The sequence below is a fragment of the Ailuropoda melanoleuca genome, chromosome 10, assembly GCF_002007445.2.
Source record: "Ailuropoda melanoleuca isolate Jingjing chromosome 10, ASM200744v2, whole genome shotgun sequence".
NCBI classification, from domain to species: domain Eukaryota; kingdom Metazoa; phylum Chordata; class Mammalia; order Carnivora; family Ursidae; genus Ailuropoda; species Ailuropoda melanoleuca.
The window spans coordinates 45,198,874-45,215,619 of NC_048227.1; the positions used below are offsets into that span (position 1 = coordinate 45,198,874).

The window sequence follows — 16,746 nt, forward strand, 5'->3', positions numbered from 1 at the left end:
AGGGTAAAACAGTCCCGCTTCACTGAGCAAGATAATAGTCTGCTCAGAGAATTCTGGACCCTGGAATTTTAGAGACTAAAGATTTAAGGTGGCTATAAAAGAATGAATTGTAGTAGTTGACATAGGAAGGATGAATAAGGATATCAATTGAAGCCTACTCAATGTAAGAAAAATCTGGCAATGTTTCAGAGATGATGATAGTCAAAACTATATATGGAAGAAGAAAAAATTCCTCTCAGAATTTTTCAGTACAGAAGCCATTTAACTCACATGGAAGTGAAGGTCTTTGGGACAGCCAGCTATTTCACAGGACATAAAGATCTTCTCCAGTGGGAGGTAACAGATATAGCCCTCCCAGCTCCTGTCTGAAGATATATGCAGCACAAGTTTAGGAAATGCCTATTATTATATTATTTTTATTGTACCATAAATATTCATAGCATCATACCACAGAGGAAAATTGTGCCAATGGAGAGAGAGAATTCCAGCATCAATGAGCTTATGGAGCAATGTAATATGCAGAGGGAACAGAAGGAGAAATGTAATATACTGACTTTTAATTTTTATTTGAGACTGATGTTCATGACTATCTAAAGCTAGGCTCATTAGCAGAAGGGCAAAATAANTTGAAAGTCACAGAATTAGGAGAATTATGTGTAGCTAAGCAGATATCAGGGTGAGGAAATAGGCTGGAATGAGAAAGTTTGGCAAATATTTGAAAAAAGAAAACAATTCGAGTTAAATTTATAAATGAAAAGAAATCCAGTCAGTTAAGGTGATGGAGGAGGAGTGAGGGTAAAACAGTCCCGCTTCACTGAGCAAGATAATAGTCTGCTCAGAGAATTCTGGACCCTGGAATTTTAGAGACTAAAGATTTAAGGTGGCTATAAAAGAATGAATTGTAGTAGTTGACATAGGAAGGATGAATAAGGATATCAATTGAAGCCTACTCAATGTAAGAAAAATCTGGCAATGTTTCAGAGATGATGATAGTCAAAACTATATATGGAAGAAGAAAAAATTCCTCTCAGAATTTTTCAGTACAGAAGCCATTTAACTCACATGGAAGTGAAGGTCTTTGGGACAGCCAGCTATTTCACAGGACATAAAGATCTTCTCCAGTGGGAGGTAACAGATATAGCCCTCCCAGCTCCTGTCTGAAGATATATGCAGCACAAGTTTAGGAAATGCCTATTATTATATTATTTTTATTGTACCATAAATATTCATAGCATCATACCACAGAGGAAAATTGTGCCGATGGAGAGATAGAATTCCAGCATCAATGAGCTTATGGAGCAATGTAATATGCAGAGGGAACAGAAGGAGAAATGTAATATACTGACTTTTAATTTTTATTTGAGACTGATGTTCATGACTATCTAAAGCTAGGCTCATTAGCAGAAGGGCAAAATAAATTATATTAGTACAGGAGGGAAGCATACTACAAATCCCAAACTCTAGTTTTGACACTTATTTATTGCATAAATATGATGAAAATGTAATGATTACCATTTATAATTATGCTTTGCTACCAGGTTTCGTTTTCCCTTTTTAGAAATGCACACATGTAATGTGCAAGAGATATTGAATAAGGCCATTTTCTTCTCTCAAGAACAAATATCTTTGCATGGTCAAGGTTCTCACACAGGGTATACACATAGAATGGGCACTTCCTTTTTGCTATTTCCATCTGGATCTGCCTTGAAACTGAGAACTCAAAGGAGCAATGCAGAAGTTTAATACATCAAGACTTAGTCTTCCTAAAATCTCTAGCATAACCCCATAATGAAATAGAGTTCATTTGTGCTTAGCTTTGTCAGAAGCCACCTACTACAATTGCTTCGAATCATGCTGCCTGTGTAGTTTATCTTGCAACAAAATCTAAGTTTATTTGTACCTGTATTATAGAAGCTAAAACACATCTGGCAAGTAGGACTGCGGAAACACATGTGCAAAGATATGTGTACATTGTCATGTACACAACAAAGCAGATCTGTTTTGAATTGCAACTTTGGAATGTAGTTCTATCAGCAGCTTTGTGNGGTACCATAAATATTCATAGCATCATACCACAGAGGAAAATTGTGCCGATGGAGAGATAGAATTCCAGCATCAATGAGCTTATGGAGCAATGTAATATGCAGAGGGAACAGAAGGAGAAATGTAATATACTGACTTTTAATTTTTATTTGAGACTGATGTTCATGACTATCTAAAGCTAGGCTCATTAGCAGAAGGGCAAAATAAATTATATTAGTACAGGAGGGAAGCATACTACAAATCCCAAACTCTAGTTTTGACACTTATTTATTGCATAAATATGATGAAAATGTAATGATTACCATTTATAATTATGCTTTGCTACCAGGTTTCGTTTTCCCTTTTTAGAAATGCACACATGTAATGTGCAAGAGATATTGAATAAGGCCATTTTCTTCTCTCAAGAACAAATATCTTTGCATGGCCAAGGTTCTCACACAGGGTATACACATAGAATGGGCACTTCCTTTTTGCTATTTCCATCTGGATCTACCTTGAAACAGAACTCAAAGGAGCAATGCAGAAGTTTAATACATCAAGACTTAGTCTTCCTAAAATCTCTAACATAACCCCATAATGAAATAGAGTTCATTTGTGCTTAGCTTTCTCAGAAGCCACCTACTACAATTGCTTCGAATCATGCTGCCTGTGTAGTTTATCTTGCAACAAAATCTAAGTTTATTTGTACCTGTATTATAGAAGCTAAAACACATCTGGCAAGTAGGACTGCGGAAACACATGTGTATAGATATGTGTACACTGTCATGTACACAACAAAGCAGATCTGTTTTGAATTGCAACTTTGGAATGTAGTTCTATCAGCAGCTTTGTGTAGACATGAGTTTATGGAATTGACTGAATTCTAGGAATACGGGTCCAGTTTCATTTTTATTTGCTACTTCTGTAAGGAAACCACTGAAGGAAGTCACACTATCAAATAAATAATGGTTTATTAGCTAACATTTATTCAGTCTTTTCCATGTGGCAGTCATGAGATAAACATTCATATGCAATTTCTTATTCAACTCTCACCACAATCCTATGAGGCAGGTACTATGATCTATTATCTCAGTTACATACATGAGAAAATGCAGGTTTGGAAGGTTATGTGACTTTCCTGAACTCACAAACCAGTTAAATGATATTATCAGCACTTAGACCAAGTTCTCTATGACCTTGGAGTCCAAGTTCTTCATCAAGATCTCTGCATGACCTTGAGAAACACCTAAGCACAGTCTAGGATTCTGCAAAGAAATTAATATAAAATTGATTTGAAAAAGAAAGATGAGGTATGCAATTCAGTTAACTCAATTTGTTAGAACATGTTATTTAAAAATGTTTTCTGTTACACCCTCGTACATTGGAAAGTTATCTTTATCAAGAATCCTGAGTCACAGAGTGCAAAATCAACCTGGGAAACTGCCCTGCAAATACAAGCTGCTTCTTTCTAAAGGGCCTTGCATCATCATGAGTGGTTCAGCATGAAACATCACCTTTTTCAGAATCTCACTCAGTCCATTATAATCCCAATGATAACTTCAGTATCTTAACTTTTTTAAAAAGATTTTTAAAATTTATTTGATGGAGAGAGAGAGAGTTGAATATAAGCAGGGGGAGCAGCATGTAGAGGGAGAGGGAGAAGCAGACTCCCCACTGAACAAGGAGCCTGATGCAAGGCTCGATGCAGGGTTCGATCCGAGGACCGTGGGATCATGACCTGAGCCAAGGGCAGACACTTAATCAACTGAGCCACCCTGGTGCCCCAAGTATCTCAACTTTAAAGCTGAGTCTGTCAACAATAGTTCGTTATGAAAAATAATTTTAAAAGTTAAAGAAATACCTTAAAAAGGCTTCAAGTTACAGAGTCCATGTTTAGACATCATTGAGTACAGAGCAGTCATACTTAGCAGTTCAATGTACATTGATCAGAAATAATAGTTCTTTAAACTTGCAAAATGATTTACTCAATAAAATCTTTAAATGATCTATATAAAAAATGTGGGTGAAAGCTGAACAATTACATTGTTTAATTGTGCTCAATTATTTTGCTGTGAAAATAAAATAGACTCTGATTAAAATTGATGGAATAAATTAATCACCACTTTGTATGATCATTAAAAAACAAGAGTATTAAAAAAATATATAGCCACAATTTGTTAATGGATACACAAGGTAAAAAGATGTAAATTATAACATCAAAAACATTAATATGTGTGTGGGGGGATGAGAGAGTTAAAAAGTAGAGCTTTATTATCCATTCAAATTTAAGCTGTTATCAGCTTAAACTATACCATTGTAAATATAAGATCTTTAACTATATAGAATGAAGTAGTGGTTGCCAAGGGGAGGTAGGTAGAGGGATGGGTGAAATAGGTTGAAGGGGTTTAAGAAGTACAAACTTTCAATTATAAAATAAGTAAGTCATGCAAGGGCACCTGTGTGGCTCAGTCAAGTAAGCATTGGACTCTTGATTTTGGCTCAGGTCATGATCTCAGGGTTGTAGGATGGAGTCCGTAGGCAGGCTCCATGGTCAGGGCAGAGTCTGCTTGAGATTCTCTCTCTTCCTCTTTCTCTGTCCCCCTCCCTGCTTGCATGCTCTCTCTCTGTGTCTCTAAATAAATAAATAAAAACCTAAAAATCAATCAATCAATCAATCATGAAAACAAAAAGTATAGCATAGGAAATACCATCAATAATATCGTTAAAACTTTGTGATGACAGAGAATAACTATACTTGCTGTGATCAACATTTCATAATGTATATAGCCATCAAATCTCTATACTGTACAACTGAAACTAATATAGTATGTGGCAATTATACTTCAATTAAAAAAATAAGTAAAAGATGTTTTATGTAAACCTCCTGGTAACCACAAAGCAAAAGGCTATGGTAGATTCACAAAAGATAATGAGAAAGGAAGCTAGGCATATGATTATAGAAAATAATCACATCACAAAGGAAGAAAGCAAGAGAAAAGGAAAGGAACAAAGGGATTATAAAACAGTAACAAAATAATTTAAAAAATGGCAATAGTAAATCCATACCTTTCCATAATTGCTTTAAGTGTAAATGGACTAAATTCTCCAATCAAAAGACATGGAAAGGCTGAATGGATAAATAAAATAACACCCAACTATATGCTTCCTACAAGAAACCCATTTCAGCTTTAAGGACACACAAAATGAAAGTGAAGGGATAGAAAAAAATATTCCATGCAAATGGAAACCCAAAGGAGGCAGGGGTAACTATACTTAGACAAAATAGACTTTAAGACAAAGATTGTAATAAGAAAGAAAGGTCATTATATACTGATAAAGGGGTCAATTCAACAAAAGGATATAACATTTGTAAATATTTATGTGCCCAACATCAGACCACCTAAATATATAAGCAAATAGCACCAGGCCTGGGAAGAAATAAACAGCAATACAATAATAGTAGGGAACTTTGATATCTCACTTCCTTTTTTCTTTTTAAAGATTTATTTATTTATTTGAGAAAGAGAGAGACAGGGAGAGGGAGAGAGAGAGAGAGCAGGGGGAGGGGCAGAGGGAGCAGAAGAGAGAGAATTTCAAGCAGACTCCCCACTGAGTGTGGAACCTAGTATGGGGCTTGATTTCAGGACCCCGAGATCATGACCAAAGCTGAAATCAAGAGTTGGCTGCTCAACAGACTCATCCATTCAGGTACCACTGATACCCCACTTTTAACAATTGATAGAACAACCAGACAGAAAATCGATAATGCATTAGACCAACTGAACCTAACAGACATACATAGAACATTCCATCCAAAAGCAACAAAACACTTTCTTCTCAAGTACATGGAACATTCTCCAGGATAGATCATATGTTGAGCCTTAAAAAGGCCTGGTGCCCATGTAGACATGGTCAAATGGGGCCAAGAGGACTCAGCCTGGTTTGTGAAAAAGCAGGAGGTTGGACCAACATCAATATCTGGCACTGGGCAGTATGGGTTGCCACCAACCCGTCCAAGGGGAAGCTTTGTGAGATCTTGGTGGATGTTGTTGTAGAGAATGCAGATCTTCAAACCGAAGCAAGTAGAAGGCAAGTCTTCCAGCAGCAGCCACAAAGGAAAGCCAATTTTTTTCTATGAGTGGAACACCAAACTGGGCTGGAAAGGTACAAGTAAAGAATCTGGTGTGAAGCACAAAGGATTGATTGAAATAACCAATCTCTCTGAAGAAAATGAAGTAGATGACACTGAGGTGAATGTGAGTAAAAAGAAAGATGTTGGGGATATATTGAAGGATATTAACAGAACCTCAGGTACCACCAAGTCAGGGAGGTCCCTGGAGATTACCTGAAGCCACTTAAGACAGAATTTACAAGGGGAATGGTTTTACCATTGAAAACTTTGGCAACTCAAGAATTGACTGTTAAAAGGAAACTGAGCGAGAATACCTTGCAGGCCTCATCTCCAGTGACATTGGGAATAAGGATTTCCATTGTGGCACTACTCGTGATGGAACTGTTCACAGCTGTGCAGCGTCTTCACTGTGAAAGATTTGGTACAAAAATTTTCTGAAAAGGGAGGGAAATTCTGAATGTTTGATTGGCACATCACTGATGAATATGTGAACTTGTTAACAAAAAGATCATGAAATGGAGATGTAAGAACTAGCTAGAAAGAACACCATGCAACACCATGCACTGAATTTTGTGTCTGCTGCAGGGCAAATGGAATTACAGTTGAAATGTAAAGGAATTTCTGTCTCTAAAGATGTGAGCATGAAATTCTGTTGGTCCGAAGCAGCATTTTGAGAAATAAAAGGTTTACTGCAGCTGACCACCTTAAATGGTCAATTGGAAGATTCTATAAGGGCATTACTTTCTGTAAGCAGAAAAGGCATCAAGTTTACTTGTTCCCTATTGTTACTTTTTAAAAAGAAAACAAAAACTATTAGTTTATATTGGATGAAATCCATGAACTTATGGGAAATTTAAAACATAGTTTCAATCTTTACTATAGCTAGATTCTGCATTGAGTTAAAAGCAGCAAGCAACCCAAAATCAGGTATTAATCTTACCTCCCATAGATGCGCTCTGGGAAGAGGTTGAGTCCCTGAGTACAGATAATTGAAATTAATTGAAGTTTCCCAAGCTAAAATTTGTCTGAGCTGGTTTACTTTCACCTGTGGTTTTAGTTCAGGAAGAAAAAATAATAAATTGCATACGGACACTATTTCTTTATTGAAAAACCAACAATAAGAAAACCAAACCAAAACAAAACAAAAAACTCAAAAACCAACAATAAAACAAAACAAAACAAAAAACTCAAAATGAAAACCTTAAAACATATTCATTTCTTTTCATGTTTTTACATTTTAGTAGAGAAGTTCTACCTGACCTCTCCTTAAGTTTTCTGGAAAGGAGCAATGTACTTATTATCTATTCAAATTGTTCTGCTAAAAAGACAGGAAAAAAAGTTAAGCACAGTACTTACCAAATTATTAATACTTTAGAACTGTAATAGCCATTTTTGTTTACATTTTGAAATTAGACCCACAAAGGAAACAGACCATCCATTATGGAAAATCTTTAAAAGTTCAAACTACAATTTTAAAATAGCCCCTTCATTCTCCCTATTCTGTTAATATGGGTTGGATATGGATAATATATTAGCTTTGAAAAGGTAAGGATTCAAAAACTACAAAACGGATTGGCCTGGGGAAAGAGAAAGACCCAAGTGATACTCCTAGGTTTACTGCTAGTATTAGCTAGTATTTACTGCTAATACTGCTAGTATTAGCTAGTAAAGACCCAAGTGATACTCCTAGGTTTACTGCTATTAGTGATACTCCTAGGTTTACTGCTAGTATTAGTGTGGGCTTCAGTTGTACGATCAATGGCAACTGCTAACAAACTTCACTCTTGCCTTCATGCAGTGTGAAGAACCTTTACAAAAAGCTATGAAATAAAGCCCTTGGCTGTTCTTCAGAGTTTCAGCATGCCCATAAAATCTCAGTCTGTGCAGAGCAGTTCTGGTGCTCCCTTGAGGGTTAGAAATAGTCATAGAAGAAGCCAGCCTTGGACCCAGCACAGTCAGAAGATTCTGTGTGAAATGAGGTAATGAGGTCTTGTTGAAGTGGGGATCAGTTTCGATTGCTCCCAAGGGTCATGAACAAAACCAGATGGTCTCTGAGGTAAACTGCCAAAGTTCTCAGGAGTTCTTGGACTTGGAATGATCCATCCATGATTCTACTATAAACTTCTCTGGTCCCTTAATGGGAATAGTCCTTTCAGAATTTCTTTAAATCTTCAAATTTATATCTGTGTAAAAATTCATGACTGGGAAAATTTTTGTGCTGCTTACTCCTGCCTTCAGATGCAGTCATCCCACACATTGGCACTGATCAGATGCCTCAAATTTACAGAAATCAGAGATTTATTCTCACCATAGGAAGTCCAAATACCCCAGGGGCTAGTGCACAAGCAGCCAACAGAGAGGGGTCCGTTCTTTGTGTGAAAGAATTTCATACATTGCCTTGTGTCTTGCAACCTTGTTATAATCATTTATTAGCTCCAGGAGGGTGGTTTTTGCTTTTTGTTTTGTTTTGTTTTGTTTTGTTGGTCAATTCTTCTGGATGTTGTACATGGATAATCTTGTCTTCTATGTCATCTATTTCTTCATTTTCAATCTGTATTATTTTAGTTTTTCTTCTTTCTTCCTGAGAATTTTTATCATGAATGGTTGCTGGATTTTGCCAAATGTCTTTTTTTGATAAGATCATGTGATTTTTCTTTTCTAGCCTATTGATGTGATGAATTACATCAATTAGTCTTTGAATGTGGAACCAGCCTTGCATACCTATGGTAAATCTCACTTGGTCATGTTGCATAATGCTTTTTATACATTGTTGGATTCGATTTGCTAAAATTTTGTTGGGGATTTTTGCATCCATGTTTATGAAAGATATTGGTTTTAGTTTTCTTTTCTTGTAATATCTTTGGTCTTGGTGTTAGGGTAATACTGGTCTTATAGAATGAGTTAGGTTGTATTTCTTTGGCTTCTATCTTCTACAAGAGTTTTCAGAGAATTAGTATAAATTATTCCTTAAATATGTGGTAGAACTCACTTTCTGTTTTCAAAGATTGTTAATTATTGATTCAATTTCGTTAATAGATATAGGCCTACTTAGATTATATGTTTCTTTTTGTGTGAGTTTGGCAAATTGTATATTTTAAGGAATTGATCCACTTCATCTAGGTTATAAAATGTGTAGGCATTGAGTTTTTCATAGTATCTAGTTTGCTTTATTATCCCTTTTACTGTCCAGTCTCTATCTAGTTTCCTAAGCTGAAAAGATAGATTATTGACTTAGATCTTTCCTCCTTTCTAGTATATTAATTTAACAATATATATTTCCCTCTACTTACTGCTTTCACTGCATCTCACAACTTTTGATAAATTGTATTTTCATTTAGTTCAAGATATTTTGAAATGTGTCTTGAGATATTTTCTTTGACCCGTGTGTTATTTATTTTTATTTTTTTAAGACTTTATTTGAGAGAGAGAGTGAACAAGAGAAAGCACCAGCGGTGGGGAGGGACTGAGGGAGAAGAAGAAGAAGACTTCCTGCCAAGCAGGGAGCCTGATGTGGGGCTTGTTCCTAGGACCCCGAGATCATGACCTGAGCTGACAGACTGAACCACCCAAGTGCCCCATCCCATGTGGATTAGAAGTGGGTTTTGTTCTTGGCACTATTCAATATATAGTCCATTTTTTCCTCAAAGATTTTAAAATCATGCTTACAACAAGCAAATTTGTATATACACACAATATATTTCATGCTTATTTTGTTTTACTGACATATTTGTCTATTTCTGTGTATACACTATAGTGTTTTGCTTATTTGGTTCATAGTGTGATTTGATATTTTCCACATCACTAAGTCTCAATATCATGTTGCTTCATATCACTAGGGAATATTTGGAAGATATGGGGGTATTTTAGGGTGTCACAATGACCGAAGGTGTGCCATTCACTTTTACTAAGTGAAGGCAAGAAATGTTAACATATTCCAATAAATGAGAGAGTGCTGTTGAACAAAAAATTATTTTAATCAAAATGTCAGCAATACCTTATTTAAGAAACCCTGTTCAAGGAAAAACAAAGGAGAAAGCAAACAAGCAAAAATCAAATAAAAAATACTTTAGAATCATTTGGAAAAGTTCAATTTTAAAAAATGAACTTGACTTGGCATTCTTTTAAACCTACTAGCTAATTTGGAGGAGAATTAACAGTTAAGGAGAATTAAGAATGAAGATTAAAGCTGATAATCCAGGAAAACCAGTGTCTTCAGGAAAGTTTATTTTTCCCTCTACTATTAATTAACAATAATCCTTGTCAGATTAATTGATAAGAGCCATAGAGGTTTTGCTACTACCGTGAATGAAATCTTTTATTTTGCATGACATTTTCTATTATATATTTCCATTGTATTTTCTAGTAGTTATAGCACGTGTGTAAGAGTGGAAAAGCCATCAAGTTTTTCGTTTTTTTCTGATATACCCAATAACTTTTTATAATTATTTCATTAAGTCTAATTTTTAAAATTTGGTTCATTTGGAAATAGACAACCATGTTTTTTGCAAGAGAATTTTTTTTCCCTACAATTCAAGTATCTCATGTATGTATTACTTTGTATAATTACATTAACTAGGAATTCAAGTAGTAGTAATACTGGCATCTTGTTTCTCACTTTAATGGAGTGTCACTAATATTTTACCATCAAATATACTGTTGACTCTGTTTCTATTAGATACGCTTAACCAAATTTTTCAGAATATTCACTATTTTTAGAAAAAACTTTAATCTGAAGACAAATGTATAAACTCTCCAAAAAACATTTATCCAATTTTCTGATTTAATTGTTCGATATAAGATGAAAAGTGGGAGACACCTAATTGACCAAGTTGTTCCAATGTCAGTTTTAAGATTAATTGTAGTAACAATTCCCCAAATGCTCTCTTCTCTTTGTATTTACATATTTGTATTTATTTTCTTCAGATCTGAAGTGGCTGTAATATTGTTTTGACCTCAATATTACTACCACTATTTAACTAACACCTATAAGGTACATCATCTATGCTGGATACTACTCAAAGTGCTTTGTATATATTACTCATTTTTTCCTCATGACATTCTCATACAGATATTATTACCTTCATTATAGAGATAAAGAACGAATCACAGGAAAGATAAGTGACTCATACAACTGATAATTGACTATAATGGAAGATATTGGATGAAGATGGCATATTAATCAAATGTCTTTTAATATTCTTCCCAGTTAATCTCAAATATTGAATGCCCTTATTGCATTACTGTGTATCACTGGCAGAGATGACCTTTTGTTTCTCTTTGGTTTGTTTTGCATTCTTTCTTATACTTACCAGTGATCTGCATTTAGATCTATGTCCTTTTGATTCATGAGCTATCATTTTCTGGTGTGTGTAGAATTGGTTGTATCCAGCAGCAGATCTGTACAATGGCACCAGTGGTACCGACGGGGTATCCAAATAAGTGCATTTCTTCCACATAATCTTGGCTGTGGTTCCTCCTGCAAAGCTTCTGTTGTTTTTTGCCCATTTTCCTAGCAGTTCTTCCATCCTGCCAGCTAATTCTGTGAGCTATCCAACATCCTTTCAACAAATTTATTTTCTCTTTTTATTAGCTAGAGCTATTTTTGCTGCCCACAACCAAAACCCCTAACTGGGAAAGTGTTACCAGGGAATGGGGTGCATTAGAAACCTGCAAGGGAGTGTGGAGACTATCAATCGTTTATCTGGCATAGCTGGGTCAGAAACTAGTCAAAATCTTACTTAAATGTCAATATGGGAATTCAGCAGCAGTGAAAAAACTAATCAAATCATTGCCTGTGGTCACCTGGCATCAAGTGCTCATTGCAGGCATGACTTGTGGGGATTGAGTTGCTCGTACAGTACAACAATAGGATGTACATGAAGAATTTATGGACTTAGTAAAGGGGCAGCTGCTTTAAACATCAATGAGTAGCTTAAAGAAAGAGAATGACAAGTTAAAATCCTTGAATTCTAGGCTCATAGCACTGACTAAAATCCAGGGAGTTTCTAGGATCAAGATAAAAAGAATCTCTTATCTTTTGTTGCTGCAGGGACTGAGCTGGGTAAAAAAACAAAATGTGGTCTTGGAGATAGTAAAATTAGACTATCAGTTGAATTGAGAGCTTTTCCTTCTCTCTTATGCGAAAACTAGAGAATTGGTAGAAAAAGAGTATGTTGGTGTTCCGAACACTCTGAGTGAACTTCCACTCGTAGTTCATTGAAACTGAAGAACATACTAAAAAAACTTCCTCACAATTGTCCCTAAAGACTCCTGTAGCCACTTGCCAAGGTAAGGGTTTATTCCCTGGGGAAAGTGGAATATACAAATCTTTGGGAGATGCTTATATATAAGCCTTAAGCATATATTGGCCCATTGTGCCTATTGGGAGGATTTTCTTTCTTTCTAACCTACAAGGCCACATGCGGAGCTCATGGAGCAAAAAAAATGCCACAAGGAGTCCAGTTTTCTGTGGTACTAATACATAACGTAGAGTTTCACAACTGTTTCACTTTGCCTTGAAAAAAGATCTAGCAGAATTTATGGGAAGTAGCTGATGGTTTTCCTAGATAATAGAAAATCTCAAAGGAGCTGAACTTGGAGATTAATAACAAGGATTTGGGGGAGAGGGGAGAAGCAGGGAAGAATTTCTTAAAATGAGCTCAGAGCATAGAAAATATCCTGCTGCATGTTAACTCAAAGGACATTTCTACTCATAATAATTGGGTGGACAAGAGAACATAATTTTTCAGTGTCAGTTATTTCCCATTCATAGCAACTTCAGAACTTACTTAATGAACAAAGTGGCTATGGTGATAAAGACGAGTGCTATTCACTAGTGCAGCAACACAAGATTCCCTTTATTAGTGTATGGGATTAATTTTCCAAAAATGATAAAAGTGAGCCTATAATACTGTGCCATATGTTTGGGTGTCAGGTTTTTTCTTCCACTAATTTTGTCATGGAGAGTTCTTATAATGTATATTAGATACTCATCTGGATTTGGATTTAGATTTGATTTCTCCATCCATCATGCCTCAAGTCAGCATTACTATGACTGTCTGAGACAACCAGATGCTTTATTCAACATTGTGATATCTCTCATAATTTCTTCCAAGCAAGGAAACCGACTTCCCACAAAAGATGAAAGACAATTGGATGATGCCCTCAGGTAAGTTTAGTCTTATCACATACCTTATTGAAGAATCAGTTATGACACCAAATCAGAGGATGCTATTTATGATTTGAAATATTGACTAATATACAGAGTTATATATATATATATATAACTATATATATATATATATATATAGAGAGAGAGAGAGAGAGAGAGTATATATATAATATACTAATATTGCAGAGTTGGTATGTATGAGTCCAAAAAGTGAGGATTAGAATTGGAATTAAAATCGCCCCCAATTATGCCTAATCAAACACATTTTTTTTATTCCTACTCCTGAAATTGTAGCAACTACTGGTTTAGAAGCAGTTATTATTTAGTAATAACCAAGGGAAGAAACCCTCTACCAGAGAATTCAGCAAGGTTACAAGGACGTAACCAATGCCATCTATACCATTTAGAGTCTGGTGACAATGAGTTAGTAGGTATTGGGGGTAATAGATCCTGAAAATCAAGAGAAAAAGAGGGTTGATTATGCATCAAGGAGCATGAGTACCCAGCCGTTTCCTGGGGAATTTTCATACAAGCTCTAGTTGTGAAAGACTGAGACTCTATATATAGGCCTAGCAAGAGCTCAGAATCCCCAGGAATAAAGGGCTGGTGACACTACTGGATAGCTCATAACAAAAGAAATATGAGAGAAAAATAGAAGTCATATATATAAAATTTTGTGACTGCTGTAAAATTATTATGGCTCCAATGTATATATCTAATCTTCACACATGCACAACTCTGCAAATCTGATTATTTAAAATATATACCCATAATTGTAATCTGTCTCTCCTTTCCTCTCCTCTCCCCTCCTTTCCTTTTTTTCCCTTTCCTTTCCTTTCCATCATTACTATGACAAGAATAAGTGATAGTATAGGTTATTTATACTTTTGGATATATTTTGCTGAGTATTAAGACTAGCTTCAAGAGAACTAGGGTCAGAATGGACATTATTCAAGGATTCTGGTCTTGGAGTTAGATGCAGTGACTAAAGAGACTTAGTTTTCTTCCTTTTGAGACACTGGTGAAAATGGATTTTTCTTTGAGAGGAAATTGCATTGCGTTAGGAGTTTTTTTGTTTTTTTCTGTCATAATAGGAAGAAGATTTTATATGAATGCTGGATTGCCAAAGGAACAATTTCTAGTGGGCATATTTGGGGACCATAGTACAAATGCTTGCCTTACTTGGGAATAAAGTCCCCGTTATGTGGATCTTGGAAGGAGTCGGGGTTCAAGGTCAGACAAATAGGGTCAAATACTCCTTCTTTCCTCAGGTGCCTAGAGCAGGGCAACTGACCTAGGTTCTACCAACTGGATGCCCCGATTTTAATTTTGAGGAAGTGATAAAAATAAGAATGTATTAAAAATTGATTGACCGTAGTTGTTTTCTATGGTAGCAGTGCCCAGTGAAAGCAGATCTAGTACAGAAGTTTCCAGGGGCAGCAGAGCAAGCGATACCTGTGTTCTAACCAGGGAATTCCTCTGACGGAACAGACCTGTGGTTTTTGATGCTTGACATTTCTATTTTCCAAAATATGATTCTCTAGCTTCAAGTCAACTCCAATCTCGATATCACCTCCAATGGAATACTCCGTCTGACCCTACATAGCTAATTTAAATGCCACTTCAAAAACTTTGTATTGTTATCCCTATCATGATATGTCTTATAATTGTATTATCATATTAACTGCCCAGTTAGAAACAGGACTAAGATTTTCCCATGGTTAAGACAGTCTAGTCTCACACAGAGCATGATATAAAGTAGGAACTCTGAAACTGTGTTTCCAGTAAAGGAATATGGCTGATTTTCTGGCCATGACCTATTCCATTTATTAAGTATTGCTTTTCAGCTCAAACTCTTTCTTCAAGACTCTGTTTTTTGTGGTTAGGGCTGGAAATTTGCAAACTACATTTGCTTTGCCCAACTGCCTCTCTGTTAATCTTGACCAATAAAAAGCAGCAGAGGGAGCTGTAAGGATGGTGGAAGAAGAGGGACTTGCTGTATCTTTGCTTGCTGTTGGCTTCTTGTTGGCTTCCTGTGCCTTTCCACATAGCCCTGGCCTCATGTCACCTCTTTTCCCTGGCAACAGCAGTTTGTTTCAGTAAAATGTTGAATTGAGTTTTCAGTGTTTAACACTTGCAGAACCAGCCTCAATGAGCTGCAGTTGCTCAATACCCCTCTTTAGATGTCTGGGTCCTGGTCCCATGAGGCTTCTCCTCCAAGCAAAGAGACACCAGCACAGGTCAAAGAGCACCCCCATCTCCAAGGTCTTAGTTTCAGCTCTGTGGGGCCCCTCCTCCAAGTTTGTGTATTTGTGACCTCCAGCCTTAGGATGGTAGCTGTAGCCCATAGACACTCCTATATAACTTAATTTTCCTTCTTAATTCTTCAATACCTAATTATCAACCTTTTTAAAAAAGATTTTATTTATTTTAATTTGAAAGAGAGAGAGTGTGTGCACGTGATAGGGTAGGGGTTGGGGAACAGAAGCCGCTCTGCTGCGCTGACCAGAGCCCGAGGCGAGGCTCAATCCCAGGACCCTGAGATCATGACCTGAGCTGAAATCAAGAGTCAGACACTTAACTGACTGAGCCATCGGCACCACCCCCCCCCACAATTGTCAACTTTTATATAAAGCTGTTCTGTTGAAATAATTGATTTTTTTTTCTTCTGACTGGACCCCGACTGAGATAAACTGCTTCTCAGGGTAGTATGATGCAAAAGCATGCTCTATTGTACCCTGAACTTCTGTTCTGGCCTGTTTAAATCCTAACTAGCTCTGAAAAGTGCATCTTTCTGCCTGTGTTTCTGCATGTGATATACTGACTAAGAGAACTAGAGAAATCCAGGTGCTTAAGCCATTTTGAATTGTATTTTCAGTATTCACAATCAAAATATGTAATGAGGATGGTCATGTTTTACTCTATTTTTGTATTGTTTGAATAATTTACAAGAAGAATCATGTATCAATCAAGGTCCTGCAGAAAATAGATTACATATTCAAAGCAGGCAATTTGAAATGAATTTAATAAAAAGACTATTTACAAAAGCTCGGGTAGGATATAGGGAAAACAAGAGAGATGATGCACGACCCTGGGGTAAGTTATGTGGACAGACCTGTTACTACCCTTAGATCTGAAAGGACTAAAACCCATAGAGAGACCTGTCAGCAAGAATCACCTGTCAGGAGCTGTAACCTTTGGCTGAGGTACACAGTCAACCTGCAGAGAAGGAGCTAGGGGAATAAATTCCCCCATCCACGTCTGATCTCCTGCCAGGGATCCCCATTAGCAGAGCTCAACTGGAAAACGGAGGGCAAGGGAATTGCTTGATGCAGTTCACGGAGGTCAGTCTCCTGGGGTTCTAGCTGGGTGGAGAAGGGGGAACAGAGGATCTAGAGGAGTAAATGAAGGATACCTTGCA

General features: G+C 36.4%; 1 protein-coding gene across 1 annotated transcript; it reads left to right on the plus strand.

Annotated features, from left to right (window-relative positions):
• Positions 1 to 5,930: 5,930 nt before the first annotated feature.
• LOC100469339 (activator of HSP90 ATPase homolog 2) lies at positions 5,931 to 6,611 on the plus strand. Its single transcript, XM_011226306.3, is given in 5 exon segments — positions 5,931 to 5,976; positions 5,979 to 6,081; positions 6,083 to 6,342; positions 6,345 to 6,540; positions 6,542 to 6,611. Coding segments are annotated over 5 exon segments (675 nt in total).
• The last annotated feature ends 10,135 nt before the right edge of the window (positions 6,612 to 16,746 follow it).